The sequence below is a fragment of the Drosophila virilis genome, chromosome 5 (genome assembly GCF_030788295.1).
Source record: "Drosophila virilis strain 15010-1051.87 chromosome 5, Dvir_AGI_RSII-ME, whole genome shotgun sequence".
Taxonomy (NCBI): Eukaryota; Metazoa; Arthropoda; class Insecta; order Diptera; family Drosophilidae; genus Drosophila; species Drosophila virilis.
This window is the reverse complement of record NC_091547.1, coordinates 16,727,621-16,750,818: the sequence shown is the minus strand read 5'-3', so window position 1 is coordinate 16,750,818 and position 23,198 is coordinate 16,727,621. Positions and strand designations below refer to the sequence as shown.

The following is a 23,198-nucleotide window of genomic DNA, read 5'->3' as shown; positions in this document are numbered from 1 at the left end:
TACGAGCCAGCTTACGCAAAGTTTGCGAACAATTTTTCGTATACCAATGTTTCCATAATGTAAGAAATAAATATATATAATAAAATAGCTGGAAAAGCTTATTGTTGGAAAGCAATCCTTTCTGAAAAAAAAAATTATGAGTGCTTTAAAGCTCATGGAAATAAAGCACAACAATCACTTATTAAATATGCCAAGCATTTCTCATTTCCTTTTCGACGAGAATTTTAAATTCCGAGAGCCGCCAAAAAGCATTCTCGATTCAATGCTAAAACCCCATTCAACAAAGTCCAACAAATTATACAAATTATGACGGAAGAGCAATTTCGTGTTTAATTGTCAGTCGGCTTTGAGTTATCTTTGACGTCGCACAATTTGACGGCTCATAAATAAAAAACGCTCTAAGTAAAAAAAAACAAAACAAAAAACAAAACATATTCAAAGCCTAGGCAAACTGGTTCAAATTTGTTCGCCATTAATTGTTTTTACTGTGGGTGGCGATTATTCGCCTTGGCTGGCGTTGCCTGTAGTTGGGTATTAAATTCATTAGCGTTCTTTGTGAGTTCACAGACAAGTTTAAGATCTTTATGCTGCCGACTGATGGACTTTGAAATATCCCAAGGTACATGGCGATAGTATTGATTCATGTAATAGCGTTAAAATTAAAAATCACAAATAAATTAAAGGGAAAAATAAGAAAATAATATGAAAATAATGTTTAAGTTTAACAATGTGAATTAACAGAGCTGACCCCTGTTAGTTGTAGCTAAATATGGGCCTCTTAACAACATCAGGTATATTTTCTTAGACGTATACTTAATTCTTTTTCACATATGTAATTGTAATGTAAATATGTAAAAAGGTAACTTTACAATAGGCTTTTTCCGAGAACGCTACTTTGTCTACTGTCCGCTAGTCGAGCATACCCATTTATTATTTCGCTTGTAGGCAATGCCAGTCGCAAATGACTTGAGCCATCAAAGGCTTTAAATTTTGTACTTCTCAGCTGGCTTTAAGTTTTGTAATGACCGCGCAACGGGGCGCACGTGTGCGGCATTTTAATCGGATTTGTATTCAAAACATGCCATTGTCTATACAAAATTCAATGTATTGGAATTATAAAGGAGAGTGATTTTCTTGCTGCTGCTTCTTGCGTGTGCCGCCTGAAATCTGTGTGCGTCCTTGGGCAGCAAATTCTTGTGTTCGGCAGCCAATTTTCAAATATTTGTTGTTGTTGTTGTTCTTGTTGTTGTTGCGTCCGCCCTTTAATAGCCAATGCTGCCGAAATGAAAGCGCACTCATAAAACGCTAACCGAAACCGTAGAGCTGCATAAATATTTTTATTTTTATTTCTATTTTTACGATGCCTCACGCTTAGATAACAAAAGCAAAACACCAAAAAAAAGGCCAAATAAAGAAGAAGAGGAAAAAACCAGCCAAAATCCTGGGAAATGATTTTTGGTGTTTTTTATGCACAGCTGCAAATAGTTGAAGTCGTTAATGGGCGGCCATAAAAGAACGCAGCTCACAGCCGTAGGACAAAGCAAAAAGCAGACACGGACCAATAATAAGCACAGCTTACGTATGCCCAAGACTTGTATAATTGGTGGGGCAGGGGGCCCGCGGCCTGTGGCACGCTAAAGACCCCAGAGCCCACACTACGAATAGCCTACACTTTGGTCCTCAGCAAATGCGGTCAAGCTGCTGCTAAGCTTCGCATTTGACGCCGACAGCGCACATTGCCGGGGCTGGCAAATAAAAAGGGTCAATGTTGGGTCACAGTATTCGATTTGATTGTTAAAATTGTGTCACAATGCTTTAAGCACATTAAATTCATAAATGCTGGATGGAAGGTACGACACGAATTGTTTCTCCAACAACAATGTATCTGTGAAAATGCCAACAATGCGATTGAAATATAAATACAAATATTTATTTAATTAAGATAAATTGCTGAAGGATTTTATGTATGTAAATATTACTTTAAATTTTGAATTTTATTGCACACCTTGGAGCATGCAACACAAGAGTTGGCTAAATTCAAGAGTAAGAGATTTATTTGGAGGAGCAGGCAATAAAGAAGCAACACGACATCCGTTTTCACTCCGTTTGACAGCCATTTGAATATGTTACCAATGGCATAGACAGCGCACACAGAGATAGCCTCGCTTTAGAGTGCGACAGCTGCTGCATGTTGTGCCTGTATGGGTGTGTGCCCGTGTGGGCGAATGCATGTGTGCGTGTGTGAGTGTGTGTGCGTGCACAAATTGATATTATGCAAAAAAGGGTCAAATGTGTTACATGTTTGTTTTGCGCTCTCCTCGTTTATTCCGGCCGCATATATTTTGAGCGTTGCCTCGATTTTTTGGGCTCTTAAATCGTTTTTCTGTGCTTCCCACAAATTGTACTTTATGGATTAAATACGCCGCTCGCTTATGCAATGCCAACAGGCACGGGACGCATTGGGGCGCAGTGGCATTGGCAATGGCAATGGCTGAAGCGCAGAAGCTGACATTAATTAAATGACAAACAAACAACTCCCAAAGAGGCTTAAAAACGAAAAACAACTGCGGCTCGTTGAACTTCAAGCGACCTAATTAGTACGAAATGTGTCCCTTTTGCAGATTAGTCAAATATGTACTACAAATGGGTGTCAAAAATGCGTTTATTTTATTTATAAAGTCATTTTTGTTTTGCTCAAATCGCCACATTTCCAGTCAACGGAAAGTTTTTAAAATTTTCATCTCTTATTTTCGTTATAATTTGTAGTTCATTCATCCGAAAACTCATTTGAATATTTTATTCCAACATTTAGTTGTGAACTGTGAACTGTGAACTAAAACGATAACAAATAATATTTGATAATAAGTGTAATCTCAAAGATTTGTTCTTTTCTGTAAAGATTTAATTCGTGGTCATCTGTTTAGAGTCTAGTATATACCCTATATATGTGGGGCTCATCACATCAATTCAAAAACTTTATCTTGTATGCACAAATAAAAAATTATTCAATTACCGCCAAAATATTTTGAGGTCAGTTGGCTAGAGCCCCATAATTTAGCTTAATTTGCTCTTCAAGGAAATGCTATTTTATTTTTCAGCTTAAATAACATTTTGATTACGTTTCACCCGAGTCTAAGCCTGCAGCTTTGTTTCTTATGCTTATATTAATAACTCCTTTTCAAAGGTACATTTAATTGAATTGCAAATACATTTTTATTTTTCTTTCGCCCTTTAGCGTAGCATTGAGGTAATTATATTTTTGTTTGCCAATTGTCTGTCTGAATAAAAGAGGTATAGCGATGGGTATTTCTGTTTAATGTAACATCAAAAGCAACCTTTGCAATTGTCAGCTTATGATTTGTGGTCTATTTTCTCTCACTGCAGCTCACTTGAGTTAGAAGTTTTGTGGTATGGTTTTTTAATATTTTATGTAGCTTTATGCCGTACTTGATATCACCACATAACTGAGATTGATGGCATTGTCAAGCAAGACCGCAGACGCAGGCGCCGCTTGCAAAACCAAGTCAGCTCATGCAAATTCTATGCAACACTCCCCGCAGGGGTCCTTGGGAAATGCCCTAGTGAGGATGAGTACGTATCTACGTAAGTATTTGTTGCTTACTTAAACTGGTTAGATTGAATACTCGGTGACTGAATGCGGCTCAAAGGCTTTCAGCTGACGTACAGTTGTACTGCGGTATTCTGGCAATGATATATAAATTCAAATATCCTGGAACCTTCTATTGCAATCCCCATTTGCATTTGACCTTTTCACTTGATATGTGTGTGCACTGTAAAAGGTATATTTGCTATAGAGTTCTCACCCTCAGTCACAGCTTATTCGAAAGTTAATTAATTTAATGTTATTTCGGGCTGAAAAGCTCGTCTGTTTTGCTCCGTTCTGTCCTCACGCACGCCAAACAGAACTCGTACATATTCAATTAGACGCTCCTAAATATTCATAATTATCATAATATACTTGGCTAAGCATAAATGACAGTTTACCTGCTATGAAAAATGTTGAAAGGTAAAGCTACGCATTGAGGGGGGCAGCCCCCTAAAAGCAACCGAGCGAATGCAAAAGCCAGTTGGCGACAGAGGGTGGCTGGCGGCATGCGGAATGCGGCATGTGGCAGGCAACATTTAGTCAACTTTTTTTCTAATGGTGTCAGGCAAAAGTGCAACCCAGGCAGTGCCCATAAACCTGACACTTGAGTGGCAATTAAAGCTCGGCAGGTGTCGCCTTGAGACGGGCGCGCTTCTAGATGCTAGAGATGACCAATTTTTGAATATATAATAATTTTGAATACATAAACATATATATATACTTATAAATATATATAATATAACATAAACAAGTTGTATCGCATATATACGTATTGCCTGAATTGATTGTAATGAATAAATTGATGAAAAACTTGGACAATTTCTTGTACTCTTATTTATTTATTTTATTTTGATTGCATATATTCAAAGAATAAAGTTTATTGCTCGAATCAGACTATTTAATATATTTTGAGCTCTAGCAAATCAAAGCTCAATTTAAAAAAATGTATATACATTTATAAGAATATTTAAATTTAAAGACTCGAAGTAGCTCAAAAGCCGCATAAGAACAAGGCCATATTTTATTTAAAACTGTTTTTATGGAGATTAAATAAAATATTTGGTCTTATATATATATATAACTATTCAAAATAAAATATCATTCGCCTGTCAACCTTTTTGTAAGCAAAATATTTTGCTTATTGTCACGTTGTCATCTCCAATTATGTCAACTCCACTCAGACATACTCAGTTAGAGGTGTGTGTAATTCGCATAGCGGCACTTAATTATTTTCGCTTGAAGCTGTGTGCGTGTGTGTGTGTGTGTGTGGGTGTGGGTGTGGGTGTACACGTGTAAACCGTTGAACAACATTTGTGATAAGTAACGACAACTAAATGGGTCTAGGCCTGCATCTTCCTGTTTCTGTCAGAGTGAGGAGCCTAATGATGGGCATTTGATAATACACATGTTTCTAGCCGGTTGCCGGTGGCTGACTAGCTGGCTGGCTGGCTGCTTTCGACAGGTGCTTCGCATGCAGCGTAATTGCCAAAAACAAAAAAAAAAGAACAACAAAAATGTACAGCACACACACACACACACAGAAATGTAATTAAGTTATTATCTCAGCTGCCACTGTTTTGCTAGCCAGGCCCCCTGATGTGGGCGTTATTTTAGTTTTTGGCAGCTGGCTGATTGCGTGTCAGCATCGCAACTCGCGCACACACGCCTCAGCTAACTTTTGTAGCAAACTTCGAAGCGCTGTCAATATGCGAAAATTGCAAGTTGTAAAGATTTTTGGCAACTGCATTTAATGAGTTCCAATGACCGGCAGCTTATGGCTCTTGGTCTCCCGCTCGCTGAGCGACGATTTGGAGAAGCTCTACAGAGGAAAGCGCATGCTGAGCGTGGCGTCTAACATTTTAATGCCTTAAAAAGCAATTCCTTGCTACGTACAACTTTTAATTTGATTACATGCCACAAACACGCAAGCACATACACATACACACACGCATAGGCACGCATGTGTGTCTTATATTGCGAAGGTATAGAATATGACATGCCTTAGCTCAACGTGTGTCAGCTGCCAACACACACGCATGCCGATGGCTGCCCACATATACATGCATATTTCATAAGGCCAACACGCACACGTACGCACTATAAACACTAATACGCACATAGCGCGAGCCGAAAAGTCGAAATTTATGTGCTGCATAAATATAAATTTCAATTTTTTCCTTTCTTGTTTCTCTTTTTAGGCACATCGACCCGACCCGCCGCCTGTCCCTGTCTCAATCTAGACCCAAAAGGTCTATAGTCCTGCAGCTTTCCGAGCTTCGGCTCTATTTTCGTTGGTTGGCTGCACAGTGGAGCAGGTGATGGTTGGGGGTATGTGGGTGGGCGGTGGGTCTTTGATGTAGCCGTAGCTTGTGGCTGGTAGTTTCAGGCAGCAGACGCAGACTGCGTAAATATTGTTGGCATTCAGGCAGCTCAGATCCTCGAGGCAATACACACGCAGACCGGCACCCACTTAGACAGCTACTTACACACAGAAACTGGCATTCTCATATGCCACACAGAGGCAAACCACTTACGATAACAAGTGGCAGACTCTGAACTACCCTGCTTTAGTATTATTATCATATAAACACATTTGAAGTTGCATACACAACAAAAAAAGAGCCAACGCTTACGACAGCACATAAAACTATGTACTGCGAAAGTGGGTTAATCAGATGCGGGTTCGAACCCCCAAACACTATCCTGTTTATTATTTATGTTGATAGTTTGTTACTTACTATACTAATAAGTTCTATTATTAATAAATATATATGAGACCTCAAAAAAATACATAGTTCATTAGACGGCCGTAAATACCCGAGATCTATTCGCATTCTTCCTAGCGTGACAAACTTCAGCTGGATATTTTGATATTTTATAGATGGCTGCGCTTAATTGTACGCTTGGCTCCGCATGCGTTGACCTTCGTTTGGGCCCAGTTAAAGTCAGCCCGAGTAGTTGCCAAATTGATGGCGCTTTGAGTGCATATAAATTTACCTCTTAAAGGCAAAATGTGCCTGAAATGGCCAAACAAATTGTTTATGCACAACTTGTGCAATATCCGACCAGGCTGGCTGCTTAAGCTACTCTTTAAATGGAGCGAGCAGGCAGCCAGACAGCATTCAGCGCAGGCAAAATACCACACAGATTAAGCAATTCTCTCTCGTCAGCTGGCTGGAAACTTTTTAATTATTATTTCATTGGCCAAGGATAGCAGCATGCTTTCCTCCTTTGGCTTTATTTTTTTTTTTGAAAAGCTTAAGTAACTGTCTGTTGAATTGCAATAATTTATGACTGCATTATCAGCACTGCTGCTGTTAAAAAAATCTTTAATTATCCAAACTTTGAAAAATTAAAGTTTGCCAACATTAGCTGATTTTGCGTTAAAATCTGTTAAAACTTTTTGCCAACCGCATAGCCGAATTAAGCAGGATACGTTGGTGAAAACATAAAATATATTTTCCGTGTAAACAAAGTAAATAAACATAACAAATAACAAAAATAACAATTAATTTTTATAGCAGAATACTGAAGGACTGACCTGTAGAAAATATAATATGAGAGCTATAACAAAATGAAGTAGGCTGAATATTTAAAAAAATATATGTGTATTTAATGTACTTTTTTATTTTTACATTGCTGAATTTGAGATCTCAAATGAATGAAAGCAAGGGAATTTATGTGTATATATCTTCATCTCACTAAATCAATATTTTCTCGCTGTGCATATACTAATGGCATTCACTGTCTGCGCAAAAGTACTCAAGCTGACATCTAATAAGGAAACAATTGACAAAATCAAATAAAGTAAAAGCCTTTTTCCTCTTTTTGCATGTAATCCGTTTTTTATCAGCCAGCAGCTCTCTGGCCAACAATAAATAAGTAGCCGCAGATTGTGATATGAAAATGAACTCACGTTTTCCGGCAGACGCGAGGCTGCTGACAGGACAAATAAGCAAATAGTCAAATGGCAGCAAATAGCCACTGGAATAACAAAAATGGCAACAACATTAGCCACAAGTCGGCTGTGGCTGGGTGGGGCAGAGAAACAAAGCAAAATGTTAATGGCAGTCGAATATGTGTGTGTACGTCTATTTGTATGAGCGTGTGAGTGAATGTCGTATAAATCACACAGCCAACATGGCAACATACGCATAAGTGGCGCCCCTCTTGTCACTGCCATTGCTGGCAGCTGCATTTTTCACCTTACCCATGCCAGTCGCCTGGCCCCGTCCCCGGTGTCGTTACATGTGCCATGACATATTGGTTAGCCCTGGCTTATAAAATGTATGTGCGAGCTGCTTTATTTTGGCACGTGACTTGCACAACAAGTGTTAAGTAACGCAAATTGAAAGCAACAACAAATGCATTGCCTACTTATGGGCGGTGGCCATTTGTAATTGTGGCCTTGTGGCCTTGTCGCCTAGTAATGGCCGCTTGTCGTCTTTTCTTCGTGACACGAACACTTTACATTATGTGCCAGAGCTTGTTAATTGGATCTTCTTCTTTGGCTTAGCAGAAATTACAATGATCAATAAGTCAAAGATAAGTTGGGAATTAAATTAGAGTATATTATTTTTATGTTATACTTTAATCAAAAAATCGGTCTTAAGGGCAGAATGTATTATTTGTGCAAGTCCTGTAAGACTTTTTATATTTATATTAAATTCTTGTCACACGCCCATCTCTATTGCAGCCATAAAGAATATTCTATTAAATATTTATAAACAAATATTTAATTTCTGGAAATTCAACATTCCTTTGCAAAAATCTGAGCAAGCATTAATGTAAGCGCTTCATTTTTGTCATTTTGCTAACTCAGCTCATATTTTGCAGCATGAAAAAATCATGAAGGTGGCCGCAGTAAAATGGGCATAAAGTTGGTTAACATAAAACTGATTTAAATGCTCTGCATGTGTCAGCACTTGGACAGCAAGAACTATACGAATTTGAATTAACAGATTTGCTGAGATTTGTTCCGCTGAATTGTTGGTTTAGGAACCTCCGCGGACCACAAAATGTGTGCCTTAGAAAAGCGACAAAATTAAAATAAAAAAAAAAATGTGCACTGTTTTTTTGTGTATTTATCCTCTCTTTTTTTCTGCTGTGGTACCCAAAAGCGCAAAGTCATGACAAATACAACAAAATAAAATGGCATGCGGGTGAGTGTGCAAGGTTAAGAGTGTGCGTGTGTGCGTATGTGTGTGTGTGAGCGTGGGTGTGTGTGGGCTTTTGTTTGTTTGTTCTTCTTTTACGTTGTGTGTTTTTCGGGTTGCCAACTCCGGCATTTGTGCCAGGATATGAGCAACAAAAAGATCATTACCACAGTGTCTATTGTCTGGCATTTTCAAGAATGCTTAGCATTCCGTCGGGCTTTTATTTGCCGCTGCACATGCCCCTAAGCTGTGCTGCACAAAACTAAGTACTAAATATTTTATAGCTTTATATATTTTATATATATTTTTTTTCTTCTCCTCACTAATAAATGGCAGTCAGGCATGTTTACTGCTCTGGCCGCTGGCATAACAAAAGAAAAACATATTTGCCATATAGGCATGTAAATACAGATATATGTGTACTCGTATTTAATTCTGGGCCCTGAAGTGTGCTTTAATTTGAATGGCGAACAGTTTTGTGTCGGCCTGTGATTTGGGCCTCTTGTGCGGCATTTGTTTTCATCATGTTTTATGACATTATGCGTCACGCATTCAATTTGATTTGCTGTCCACCAGACTCGAACTTTTCATACTTCAAGTTGTATTTGTGGGCTACTCGAGTGTGGATCCTCGAAAAGTACACACGGCAAACTTTCAGAAAGTTTTGGGCAGGCATCATCATAAATTGGTAATAAAATGATATAAATTGGAAACTAGCAATTAGCAAGTGCAAAGCATAAATTTGAAAATGACACACTAACTTTTCCATATAAATTTCTCTGCCGCACTCTCCAAAGCCCATTTAACTTTTGCCTTCGCTTGCGCACCGCCAACTCAATTAAACCTTATCTAAAAACAATTTAAATTAAAGCACTGGTCGACGCCATAAAAAACATCCCAGTGTCAGCAAAGTCCATAAAAGAATCGTAAAACTGGTGGTTGAAAAAAAAAGCAAGCAACTGTAGAAATTAATTGCATAATTAGTGGCGCTTATCTGGCTGTCAGGGAGTGTTTATCTCCCAGACTTCCAATTTAAACAAATTGATATGCGCATGCATTTTGATAAATTGGCAAGGCACAAAGCGGGCATATTGGCTGTCAGCTGCTGGCTGCGAACGTTTGTGACAGCCACCTTTTGGCTGCCACATCAAATTGACTTAATCGGAAAAGTTTCTGTCGCCGAGAAGTGTGCCAAACTTTTGCGTAGACCTGTCAACACACTCATCTCTAAAAGTTTCTTTTTATTTGCATGCACAGCACAAATATGTGTACATAAAATACTCCGACAAATATATAAGTTATAAGCGCAGGCAAAAGAGCGAAAATCTAGCGCATGCTTGTCAAGTATTTTAGCAACATTCACTAACCGCAGAGCTACCTGAGCATAAATAGCGCTCTCTTATTTTTTCATATTTTACTGGGCGCATTCCAAATTTCAGTTTCTTCTTCTGACTAAAGGATACTTTTCTAATAATGCAATGAAATTTTTAATGAATAGAGGCAGGCATATCCAAGGCCTTTTCATATAAAAGTCATAAGTCAGTATCAGTCGGGCTATCTGTTTCTCTACAAACTATTCAGTCAGTTTTATAGTTATATGGCCACTAAATCATATACCTCATATAGGAAGAATCGGTTGGAGCTTTTGCCTATTGCTTAATTTTTAGTTACCAAAATTAACCTGGGCGATTTGTGATGCTGGAACAGCCTCGATGGTCTGTTTTGTCTGGCGACAGTACAACTTTTTAAGCGCCTAACGTCTCACTCTACGCTCCAGTTAAAGTTTTGCGCAGTTGCGCTACTTCCGTTTCCGGGTGTGCGTCATTTTGACACCCGCTTGCCGTCTGCTCTTGAGTGCTATCCATTGGTGACATTTATTTGCTTGCCTGGGCAACTATTTGATTTTCTAATTATTTTACTCATGAGAATTTATGGCGTGTCTGGCCAACAGTTAATGCCAAATACACATTGTAAGCGGGGTTTAAAAGCTTCCTGTGGGCCATAAATAAATTAACGGTTTTCGCTGCGCATGTGTGAGGGTGGATCACTGGATCGCTGGCTAATAAGCATTAGACACATTTATATATTTTACCTATCGCCCCAAGTTGCATGTGGCATAATTAATTTGGTTTTCTCGGTTCTGCTCATGTTGCTTGAGTTTTACGAACAGCTTGCCAACCATGCGATGCGATGGAAAATTCATATACACGAAATCAGCTCCCGCCAGAGCGAACATTTTTCCCAAATTAGAAGTTCGCATTTGCGGAACGTGCGGGCTCTGCGGAGAGTGTGTGGCTGACAGCTGCTTGAACATTTATTGGTAATTAGCATTAAATTTCTAAAAATTGCTCATTAATTTAAATCAAGGCTTACGCTATATATAAAGCTGAAATGTTTGCACATTTGCAGTTTCCAGTGAAATGCATGTTTAAAGTACCCGACAGCAGACGAGGAACCGTTCTTGGCCCCAGCGTAATTAATTACAGTGCATTAAAATACAAATGCCAAACGAACACAGACATACATTGTAGGGCTTACGCTGGTAAGTGTTACAAATAGTTATAGTTTATAAAATAATTTAATGAGCTACAGCAATAATTCCACTTTAAAATAGAACCATATAAATAGTTCTATAAGGTAAAATGAGGGCAAATGTATTTTAGAGTGGAATATTCAATAGATTGCAGTAAAAAATATTCTGAAATAAATCATATTGTTAACTAGCATATACTTTATTTTCTCCCCCACTTTATTGCTCACAGTTGCCATTTTGGCTTATGGCCATGGCAACGACAATGGCAAATTCAAAGCGAATTTATAACTGGGGGAATTTATTGTCCAAGCCATTTATCATTTGAAGTCTGCGTTCAGTTGCTGCTTCTGCAAACTCTCTAAAATATATTGCTCGCCATGCATACCAAATCGCATTTGAATACTTAGCTCTGCAGCTAGAAAATTGCAACGTGCTAACACAATTTGTAATTCGATAAAGCTTTCGCTTTGAAAACTAACCTCTCAAAAATGAATGCCTAAAAAATACGAGAAAGTATTTGAAAAATTAGCTGCCATCAGTGGAAATTTCTGTGTAGAAATCTTCAGCTGGCAATTGTAACATTTTCCAAAGCAGGCAACAAAGGATTTAATTACCCAAAAGGGAGAGACAGCTGATAGAACAAATGCTATAAACGAGTTGACCAACTTCATTAATAGGGACCCTATTGTAATTAAGCAGAGGTCAGCTCGGGCTCATACGACAATGTGTCAATGACTGGCCCTCCGGGGCTGTGGCGAATTTATCACAGCACACACAAAATACGTGACTCAACTATCTGAAACATCTGCACACATTACAATGAAAACTAAGCTGGAGATTTGTATAAAGACCGGAGCTCTTGTAATTATTAGACAGGGGTTTGCCCAACCTATATCCTGCTATGCGTTCGCCTTTCAGTCCGTTACGAGCTGCTGTTGCTAATGCGCTTAAACTGGAAATAAAATTTTCAAAAGACAGGCGCTTGTTGCCCTGGCAAGGAAATTAAATATCCTGTTGGTGCTGCTGAGCATGGTGGAGTAGATTTTGCCACTCAACACAGACACACACACACACACACATTGTGCAATTGTATTTTAATTTTTATAGGCCCTGGGTTCACATGACTCGACTCTGCTTTTATCTGGGCTCTGCATGGCCTGTGATTTTGGATACAAATTTACCACACATGCAGGCTGGAAATTTAGAAAATTTTGCATAATTTTCTAATTAGTTATAAATGGCTTTAATTGCCTTAGGGACGTCCGACATTTGTTCATTAGCTTCGGCTGGTCTAGAATTTTATCAGAGGACGGCTGGAACATAACTGTGGCCTACATGGCGTATGAACAACAGCTTTGCATAATGCCTTAACATTTCGGTCAATTTCCTATGCATCAAATTTTAACAGGCCTATTAGGCGCATACATATTTCATTTAATGTGTGAGAAAATTGTGAAAAATTATATTTGCTGGAATTGTTACAGCGTTTTGACAAGGTATGAAAACTTGTTTGGTATGTTAAAAACTAAACAAACAACAAAATAATTTTCTTAAGAACGTAGCATCAGATTTAAGAGGCACAATGAGTACTAGCTGCTGGTTGCCAGCACAACGATGAATCTGATTGCTTCTTGTCCTGCCAGCACTTTAATTAAAATACTTCAACGCCTCAAACTCAGCCAATGAACTTTTCCTATTTTCAATTTCAAAACAACAAAAAAGTGTCTATTCAGCAGCCCCCGGCAAAGTAGCAAATGGAAATGAATTAAAAAACAACTTATAATTAAAGGTAAAACATAAAGCAAAACGCAAACTTTGTTCGACTTTTGCTTCGCTCATTTTTAACAATTTTTTTCGTTGCTGGAGTTTGCCAGCCGAAGTGCACAGAATTTCATTTAGATTTATATTAATTAATATTTGTTTGGTCCCTTTTGAAGTGACACCGGCCCCACAAACAGGACAACAGCCGAGCTGTGCTCTAGCTGGCTTCTGCAAACCGGAATTAAAAATACAACGAGCCCTCGAAGTTATTTAGGTATTAGAATAATTGAATTAGTTTCGCAATAGATGCGACTTAGGATTTTATGTATATATTTATGTTTTGCGGCTTCAAAAGAAGCTAAAGAAAGTAAGGGTCCCCAAATTCTCAATTTATTTTATGTTGTCATTTATACAATTATATTTTCATTGCCTCTTGACAAGCCAGAACGGACTTATATTATTATTATTATATTTTTTTTTAATTTGAGTTTTCTAATTACAAGTTTTTTGATATTAAAGTAATTAAAAAAATTGTATTAAGTTAATTTTTGCAACGCGCACAATATTATATATAAGCACAAAAGTCGGGATTTCTTTTTTTTATATTTCGTTCTTTTTCTAACACACTAACATTTTTTAAAAAAAAACAATACGTTTTTTTCTTCTTGTTTTTGTTATCTTATTAATATTTTTCGCATAATAAAAATCCGATTTTTTTTAAATTTTTATTTCCGAGTACACTTGCGATTTTCTTGGGACTCACATAAACCGTAAACCGTTAACCGTTACACTGTTCAAACGTTCACTTCAAAGCGATAAGTGATAACTGTTTCTTAGCTGCCGCAGGTGCGTCTGCATGGTTGTGTGGCCGGCGTGCAACTGAAGGACGCAAACGATGCTTCACTGCTGCCAGGCTGAACGGACGCCCGAGCGAAGGACTCGGTTCTTCGTATTCTCGTTGCTTCACGAGCTGCCTTGTTGGGGATGTGTGCTAAAAACTTAGTACATGTAGCACAGTTTAAGTACTTTGTAGCTGTCGAATTCGGGGCACTGGGTTAGTCGGCAACAAGGCAATTTATGAATGGAACAAACACTTGTTAGCGTGCGCTGGAGAAGCTATATAAAAGTTTTGCAACTGTTATACAGCCCAACTGGCATACTACTTGCAGGGGAAACTGTTTAGACAAAATTTCTAGTTTATGTGGCTATCATGAAAGCGCATTCAACCGAATGATGTGCGTTTTTAATTTAAAGATTGTTACTTATTTAGGTAAAAATTATTTTGCCAAGAATCGGCCAGTCATCATTGATTAGGATGCTCTATATGTGATCAGAAAACTTAAAAAGAATTGGGTGTACTCGTTTTTATACAATTTCAACTCCCAATTTATAACGTCATAGAGAAAAGACAAATGCACATAGATAGCTAGCCCAAGCCATGGTCAAACGTCATCCGCACATAAATTATTTAATTATGTGACGTTGTTGGTAACCAGAAAACTGTTGGAGCCAGAACAACTACAGCAAATACAACAGTGGAAATGTTTCTACAACAAAACGTGTCAGTGGTCAAATAGTAAACTGTTCTGTAATGGAATCAAGAATTATCTTTGTGTAACTGATTCTGCCAACAACTGTAACTGCAGTCACTGACCATGAAGCGGGCGCCAGAGGCTATTTGTTTGTCGCTTTGTTGGTTGTTTCCTGTCCCTGCAGGACAACCAGAAATTGCCACATTTAAATTGTACAAGCGACATGCCGAGTCACTGGACTTTTGGCCATGGCCCAAAGGGCTCCCTGTTTGCAAATTACAAAACAAGCATATACGGGGCCTCTGCTAATCTGCGTACCCCAAGGCTTCAAGTGAAGTTAGGTTGTATATAAATTGCTTATACAATATTAGGGACTTAGCCTCAGCGTCATAAAGCTGTCCGAATCAATATTATATTCTCAACTGTATCTTGATACCCTAATTTTGTGCATTGATGCATATATAACATTATATTCAGTATATATATTCAACATGTTTCGTTGTATTTGCTTACCTATAAACGTTTATATACACCTTTTCTATGCATATTTTTTTTTTTATTTTAATTTCATATCCTTCTGCATATTTCGATTGAATTAAAATCTGCAATTGTAAGTACTGTCAGCAAATCCAACTACAATTGGCAGATGCAAGTCAAGCCAAGTCAGTCGAAGCCAAAATGAGCACAATGTAAACAATGCAACAATAGATATGACTGCAAATGATGATAAAGGGGAAGAAGGTAGTAGTGAAGGGGGGAGGGGGGTAGTAGCAGCAGCCTTCCTGTAAACTGAGTCAACAGTCAAGTGCCGGCAGGCAATTCAGGGTCTAGCAAAGGCCAAAGCCACGATAAATTCTCTGATCAAAACAATAATAAAAGGTATTCAGACACCAGCAACAGCAATGCAACAAGCAGTAGAAGAAAAATTATAGGAGAGGAGTATGTTAGACCACAGGGTATATACGCCCAATGTGCCAATATATTCTTAAGAATAAAATCTTTTCAATTCTAAAGTGCAAATTTAAAGCAACGAAACTAAAGTAAACTATTCTCGTCAAATTAACTGATCCAGTCTGCCCACTTTACAGGGTATATTAAGGCCTGCAACACACGTAGCTATTATAGTATTGTTATCCCGATTCCTTATACCCCAAACGAGCACAAGAAAAACAAACACTTTGTTAGAGTATAGCATTACACCAACAGAGAACAACAATGAAGACAACAGAAAAATACCCTGCCGAAGTAGAGGGACGATAAATTTCCAAGAATATAAAAACAAGCTAAGGGCAAGGATAGCGAAGGCAGGGCATAGCTGAAACCTATATGGGATCAGGTGCTGCTCAATTGCTTCAAGTTTCTTTCACGTTGCATACCTTTAGGGGCGACTGGAAATTGGTATGCGCAATCGAAGAAGAAAAATATATGTTGTCAACAGCATAAATTATCATATACAGACACACATATGTATGTGTTTGTATGTGTGAGTCCTATTAAACATTTTGTAAGCGGCTTATAGCTCAGTCGATTTGAGTGTAGAAAAATGTTGAGCAGCCTACGGCTAAACTAGTTCAATACTTCTAGACATATGTACACATATGCACACATAAATGTAAGTATATTAGGCTGTTAGAGCAACCAAACAGTTGGCCAATAAAATCTTGTTAGCAATCAAAGCGAAAGCTGGAAGAAAAGGACCCACACGAAAAAGTCGAGACAAACGCAAGTCGGAATACAAAAGTCAAACTTTTAGCCAAGGAAGCCGGCAAGCTAACTTTTAAGAAAAATATGTGCTAGTAGAAAGCCAAAAGCAGACGTGAATGCAGGCAAAAGACGCGTCTCTCATTTCGCAGGAAACGGAAGGCTGGCGAAGGAAGGATAATGCCCGGCATGCGTAACGCATAAGCGGCAAATTCCATTAAGTGCCAAGCAGCAGCAACAACAATCAGAACGAACAAGAAGAAGAAGACCAACAAAAACAAAGAGTAGCCAACAGAGTAGATAAGTTGGTGGTTGGGTCGGATGGGGCGGGCGGGGGGCGGGGGGTTTAGCGGCGAATTAAACTGATATGAAGCGAGCGTTGCCAGAGTTGCCGCTGCGTCAAGGCAAATAAACATTTTTTATATGCCTTTTGATGAGGGTGTGTCAGTGTGGGTGTGTGCGTGTGTGCGTGTGTGCGGGTGTGCCTGTGTGTGCGGAACGAGAAAATAAAATTTCAATTTACAAGTGTATAACTGGGTCAGTCAAGTCTGCGGATTCGGATTTTGATTCCGTGGCGATGCTGTCGCAGGATCGTAAAGGAATTCGGTTTTCTTTTTTCCCCTTTTCGTATTTTAAAGCCAATATAAACAGTTTATATGCATCGATTTACGGTCATATATGCACAGTATTTACGCGCATAAATACGCTATGATATTTGCACTATTATAGCCGCAAAGAACGCAATTTACTATAAATGGAGCTCATTTAATTCCACAACATTAATGCCCGTTCTTTACATCCAAATGATTTTAATTGCGAACCTATAATTTATTCAAAAACCTATGAATCGTATTAGCCTGCAATTCAACCGCAATTATCAAGCATAATATATACAATAAAGTACAGGCATTTAATTTGCTTTATTCAATTGCTTATTTCAATGCATTTCCATCTGTGAAATGAATAATAATCGTGATATTTCAATTATCTAATGGTAAATTCGAGTTTTATTTTCTATCACATTTCGGTTTGAATTCCGCAGGAATGTTTATTTAGCCCAAAATTTCCATCTCATTTATTGACATTAATGATGCGTACTTTTGGGTGCTTTTAAGATTTTAAGTCAGCAATTTACAGACAATGTAATACAAACCAAAGAAAATATAGCAATTTATCTTTATTTACGTAGCAATACGATCTTGTAAATGTCAAAAATTTAATTTACAAAATTAGATGAAAATAAAGCAACAGTAACAGTTGTCCCAAAAATGTTAATTATCTGTTGTGGGCTAAACGCTGGACTAGGCTAGTTCCAAAAATAGCCAGGACATGAACCGCAAACGAAAGCTTTCAGTCGGTTACTTAACAGCGCACAACAACTTCCACAAGGCTGTTAAGCAACAGAATGTTAAACAGCAAACGACAAGGACTGAGCCGAAGAGTTCAACGTACAGTAAAGGACATGTGTACAGGAAGAGTGATATAAAGAGAATGAAAACGAATGCATTTTGCTTAACCCAATTAGTTTGCTATTTGAAATTACAAGCACAAACACATAACACACTCGCACACACACAAAACAGCTGCTCGGATTGACAAAGTGCTAATTATACCCAATATCCTGTAGGACCCACAGCAGCGGGCACAAAGAACGTCAGGGACCGTGAAGAATGATATGCCCTCTACAAAGACAATTGTTGGGCACAATTGACAAGTGCCGAACAGCAAAGGGAACAACAACTGAACGACTGCATTGTTGTTGAGACATAAACCCACACACACACACACACACGTGCCTGGGCTTGCAAATAGAGAGCTTCATGTGGCATAACCTCTTTCTATTCCCTCGCATGAAAGTCGGTATTAATATTGGAGACAATGGGTATGACGCTGTCGAATTTGCAAATTGAATTGTAATGAAGCTATGCAAGGACATATACCTAGCCCCTTTCCCCTCTTTGCACAGACCCTCTCACTTTCTAACTTTACATCTCTATTGAAATGGCTTAACACAGTGAGCAGACATGTTTTTTGTTTGCCTCCTGCTCTCATATTGCCTGCAGCTTCCTGCGCTATTGTAGGCAGGCTAATGGGCTTACGCATCTACAAGCATTTACGCTCATATTGTTTTTATCTACGTATTTATTTGCGGTTGGTTTGCGGCTTACAGCAGGCTATGCGCTCTACAATATGTAAACATTTGTGTTAAATTCCCTATCTATCTAAACGAGCAGTGCGCGAGCGTGTGTTTGTGTGTGTGTATGTGTCGGTGTATGTGTGAGTGTGTGTGTGGGTGTTAACGACACTTGACTGTTGTATGCACAGCTTTTGCAAAAATGAATTGCATCTCTTAGGCGGAAGCTATTTAATGTTAATTGTTTTTTTTTTTTTTAATTGTACAGCAGCGATTGGAGTATACCCTATACGCCTTTAGCGGGTTACAGGGTATGTTACACTTGCGCTTTCCATCATAATCAGACCAAGACTTATCCAATTTGCATATATACTTAGGTTGTTATTGCCTTGCTCGTCAGTCCGATCTAGACAAGTAGGAGTTTTGTATATCTTTTTTGTGCGCATTCATACTTACTTTTTTTTTAAGGTAAGTAGTAGATTTTTAGCTGCACAATAATTGACGAAGGCCAATCATACTGTTTCCAGTCTGGATATTTCCTTCTGTTTCATATGCCATATCTGATCGCATTGTGACAGATCCCATAAACAGCATATCTGATAGTCGGGCTGTCGTTATGGGATTCTGGCACTCTCATTTGCTATCTTTAATTCATTGTTGGCATAATTTACCCACAGCATTTATTGAAAATTATTTATGTCTCATGTATGCACTGGCACTTGTATTCCATGTGCCTTGGGCGGAGTAAATAAAGAATGGCACTGTCATAAAAATATTATTGCACCTGGCATTTTAACTGAGCTCTGCTCATATTTGATTTTCAATTTGCCCATGTGCTATGTACATTTAATAAATGTGAATGAAAAAATTAAATTGAATATTTCATGATGTCAACTTTCAGCGCGATCAGGCGGCAGTTGCAGCGTTATTTCAATTTATGAAATTTAATGTGCCACAGGCAATTGAAAAATTGCGGCTTACCGATAAAAATTAACGCAACACTTAAATTTAAAATCTTTCGCACCTGCCGCTCACATATAGGTCAATGGAAACGAAACAACAAGAAAATACCTATGCAATATATGCCGCACTCTAATATACATCTCTACTGATCCGAATAACTGGGCTACTTCAACGGAATTTCGTCGAATTCCGAAGAAATGGAGCATTTTCGGTGTATTATTTAGATATAATTTCCGCGGAATTCTAGCTGAAAGGCATTTGCAATCTAAATATTTGGTAGACAAAAATATTTAAACATGTTTATATAAAAACTAAAAATTTCATATAAATCCCATCAACGAAAACAATGAAATTTTTGTTGTCTCCTCTTAGGAAATTAAATGTATCTCGCTACACTATTCACTTGTGTTTTAATGTATTTATCACAGCTTTTGAGATATTAAAGTTATATTAAAGTTGGAATAACATCTTCACCTATTAATATAATATGCTGTTTCATATCGATCAAGTATCTGCACAATGTATTTGTAGCTATTGTTCGCTTCCTTTACGATTACTCTGCATTTAATCTCTCTTAAAGCATTTAAATCTGTATTAATTTTCACCTCAGCCCAACGGTGCGGAGCCCTTCCTTATACTTAGCTGTCAGTTCAATTAAATTACACAACATACTCGCGGCATTTAAAGCACAAAAAGACAAATAAGATTGTTGCAATTGGCTGTAAGGGACTGCGTGATACTCTGTAAGCAATGCAAATGCTTATTAATTAAGAGTTTTTACAGTGTCCTTCGAATTGTAACTTAAACATGTGGGAAGATCATTTTGTAGGTTTCCCACACAGAGCTTTCAATGTGCCGTACGGGCTATCTGCTAGTTGGGCAATCCTGCCTAGAGCATGCTTGTCTGTTTATTCAAGTTTTTGGCTCGTAGTGCACGTGTCCCTGTCCACCAAGCTCATTTAAACAGTGGATTCTTGCTGATGACTAGTGATTTTTCAGAAACTAAAGTGTTGTCAAGTTGGAGCGAGGCTAATAAATCACCTTTGTTTCGCTGAAAAGTTTTCACCCCAAAACGGAATTTACAAAAAGCATCCCCAATAGCAATATCAGTAAAACATAAGCAATGTCCAGGTCCACTTGTCCATGTCCTTGCCAACGTGCAGCAACTTTAAGCTGCTTTGGACACATTTCAGCCAGCCCTAGCGGGTCAGGGGAATGCTGGGTTGCAAGGGAATGCCAGTGCATGCTAATTAAATGCAACAGCGGGCAAGGGGTAATCGGAAAGTGGTAACAACGACGTAAGTCGCATTCAGTTTGAATGGATTTTTGCAGTTGTGCCTGTTTAATGGACAGCATTTCGGCGAGTATTACGCAAAATGCACAACAACAACAAACGTTTTTTTATGAGTGTTAACGCTTTGAATGTGCCACGCCTCATAAATATTCAAAATTACAGCGCAATTATCGCGCACAGTTGAGACGGCGTGGCGATACGGAAGAGCTGCGAGCTGAACTTACCCTTTATGAAATCGACAGCCATCTCCAGTCCATACGTATCCTTGTCGCAGTCATCCAGTAAATGTGCGCCGAGCGTTACATTTGGCAACAGTTGTTGCTTGTTTACCTGGTCCAGTGTGTAGAGCATGGCCTCCAGGGCTTGTATGCCGCCCTGCGGCATGATCTGGCCACAAGTAATGCTGTCCTCCCGCGAATGTACCATCATCAGGCCACCGAGTATCACGTCGCCCTCGAGCACGGCGGCATGTTTTACTGGCCACCCGGAGGCAGATGTCGGGGCGCTGCTGGCCAGCGGATTACTCAATATATTGGCATTCAGTTGCGACAAGTTTGTGGCCCCCTGCCAGCGCGGCCTACCTTCAATTGCTGCTGTTGCTGTTGCTGTTGGTTTTTCTGTTGCTGCTGCGCCAACAGCTGTTGTTGCTGTTTGCGAATTACTTTTATTATTTGCCTTTATGATGGCTTCTGCGTTCAGCAATGTTGCATTTGCAGTTGCTTTAGTTTGTATTATATTTAATTTGACTTTTGTGTTGTCCACAGCTGTTGCATTTGTTGTTGCTGTGGCCAACATTGTTGTTGTTATTGCTATTGCAGTCGATGTTGCTGTGGGCGCAATGCGTTTAGTTTTCAGTGGGATTGCTGTGGCCGCCATTGCGTATGAGATATTTTTTGTATGTGTTGCTGATGCTGCTGTTGTCAATGGTTGCAATATTGCTGCTGTTTTTCTCAATTCTGTTGCAGGCAGTTTTAGTTTTTTTCCAGCGGCAACAGCTGCCTCGGCTTGACCCTCATCATTTTTTATAGCGCCTGTTCTTGTTTTCGTTGCTGGCGCTGCTGTAGTCGCTGCATTCAAATTGCCACTTAAGGCTAACGCGGCCAGCTTTGAACTTTGACTTCTCACCGTCATTATTGTCCCCCCATCTATACCTGGCAACAGCTTTAATTGCTGTGTTGCGCTTTTCCGGCTCTTCATCATCAACTGCTGTTGTTGTTGCTCTTGATGTAGCTGCAATTGTTGCTGTTGGTGTTGCAAATGTTGTTGTTTCTGTTGCTCTTGTTGTAGCTGCCATTTTTGTTGTTGCTGTTGCTGTTGTTGCCCGTATTGTAACTGCAATCGTTGCTCCTGCTCTTGTTGTAGCTCCAATTGTTGCTGTTCTTGCTCGTGTTGTAGCTTCAAATGTTGATGTTTCTGTTGCTCTTGTTGTAGCTGCAATTGTTGCCGCTGCTCCTGCAATTGTTGCTGTTGTTGCTGCGCTTGGCACAGCTCACAGGCCATTAGCAGCAGCATCAGCATGCATTTTGCAACGCAGAACACCATTTCGTACACTCTGTTGTGTGTGGGGGTGACTGGGTAGGTGTGTGTGTCAATTGTTCAGTGTGACAGCATTAAAAAAATGTGACCGAATTTGTTTTCGACGAGCACCCAAATAAATTCCAATTAATTTCAACAAACAACAGCTTAAAATTGCTACTGGCCAATGACTTTTAATTAAGTTGCCTTTGCCAGCTGAAATTGATGTGTCCGCTATTTTTGTTGGTGTTGTTGCCGTTTCTGCTGTTGTTGTGGGGACGCATTTTCATACGTCTCAACTATGTAGCCGCTCTGGTTGCATGTTGTTGTTGTTGCCCTGTTGCTGTTGCTGCAAATAAAACGCAAGTGAAACTCGTTGAGTAACGCAGAAAATACCAACAAAAAAAAATAAATAAGGAGGGAAATAAATAAGCATGTTCAAGCGAAAGTGAATTATAAATGTTGAGCAGTTAGCCAAATATAATGAACAGTAAAAATGTACATAAAAATGAGCCAGACATTTGTTTATTTCCCATTTCACACTTTGTTGCGTGCGAGAATGTTGTTCGCCAACTGTCCAACTCCGAGTTGCCTACTCTCAGGGGCAACAGCAGTTCGGACTCTGCCCAAAACGAATCTGTTCGAATGGGCCACTGGGCGGCAGCTCACGTATAGGAAGGCGAATTGTGCTGGCTTACAAACTGTGAGTGTCTGGCAATTAAAGTTACAAACTTGGGTCAGAAAACTAACTAAAATGAAATATTATGGAAATTTTCTGCTCATTCGCACGCTTTAAAACCAAAAAAAAAACAATTCTCATATTTTTATGGTCTGTATTTTTATGACGGCATCTTTTACGTACTTTTCCATAAAGCACATGAAAAAAGTCTTCCATGCATATCTGGTAGAAGTGCGGTCAATTGGGCTTAAACATAAATTTGAACAGGTTTCCACACTTTTCGGAAAAATAATCCCAACTATTAAAATATATGTCTATAATTT

The 23,198-nt window shown here is 38.9% G+C and overlaps 1 protein-coding gene across 3 annotated transcripts in view; it reads right to left on the bottom strand.

Moving 5' to 3' along the window:
- Nucleotides 1-23,198, bottom strand: part of mtt (mangetout) — a 120,027-nt gene that overhangs the window by 62,130 nt on the left and 34,699 nt on the right. For 2 of the 3 annotated variants that reach the window (XM_070209934.1, XM_032436836.2), the window contains exon 2: nt 20,906-22,545. In XM_070209934.1, the coding sequence (XP_070066035.1) occupies nt 20,906-22,223 (1,318 nt within the window). In that variant the 5' untranslated portion in view covers nt 22,224-22,545. Of the gene's footprint in view, nt 1-13,820; nt 13,997-20,905; nt 22,546-23,198 lie in introns of those variants that run through there. The other variant, XM_032436837.2, reaches the window with a different exon arrangement.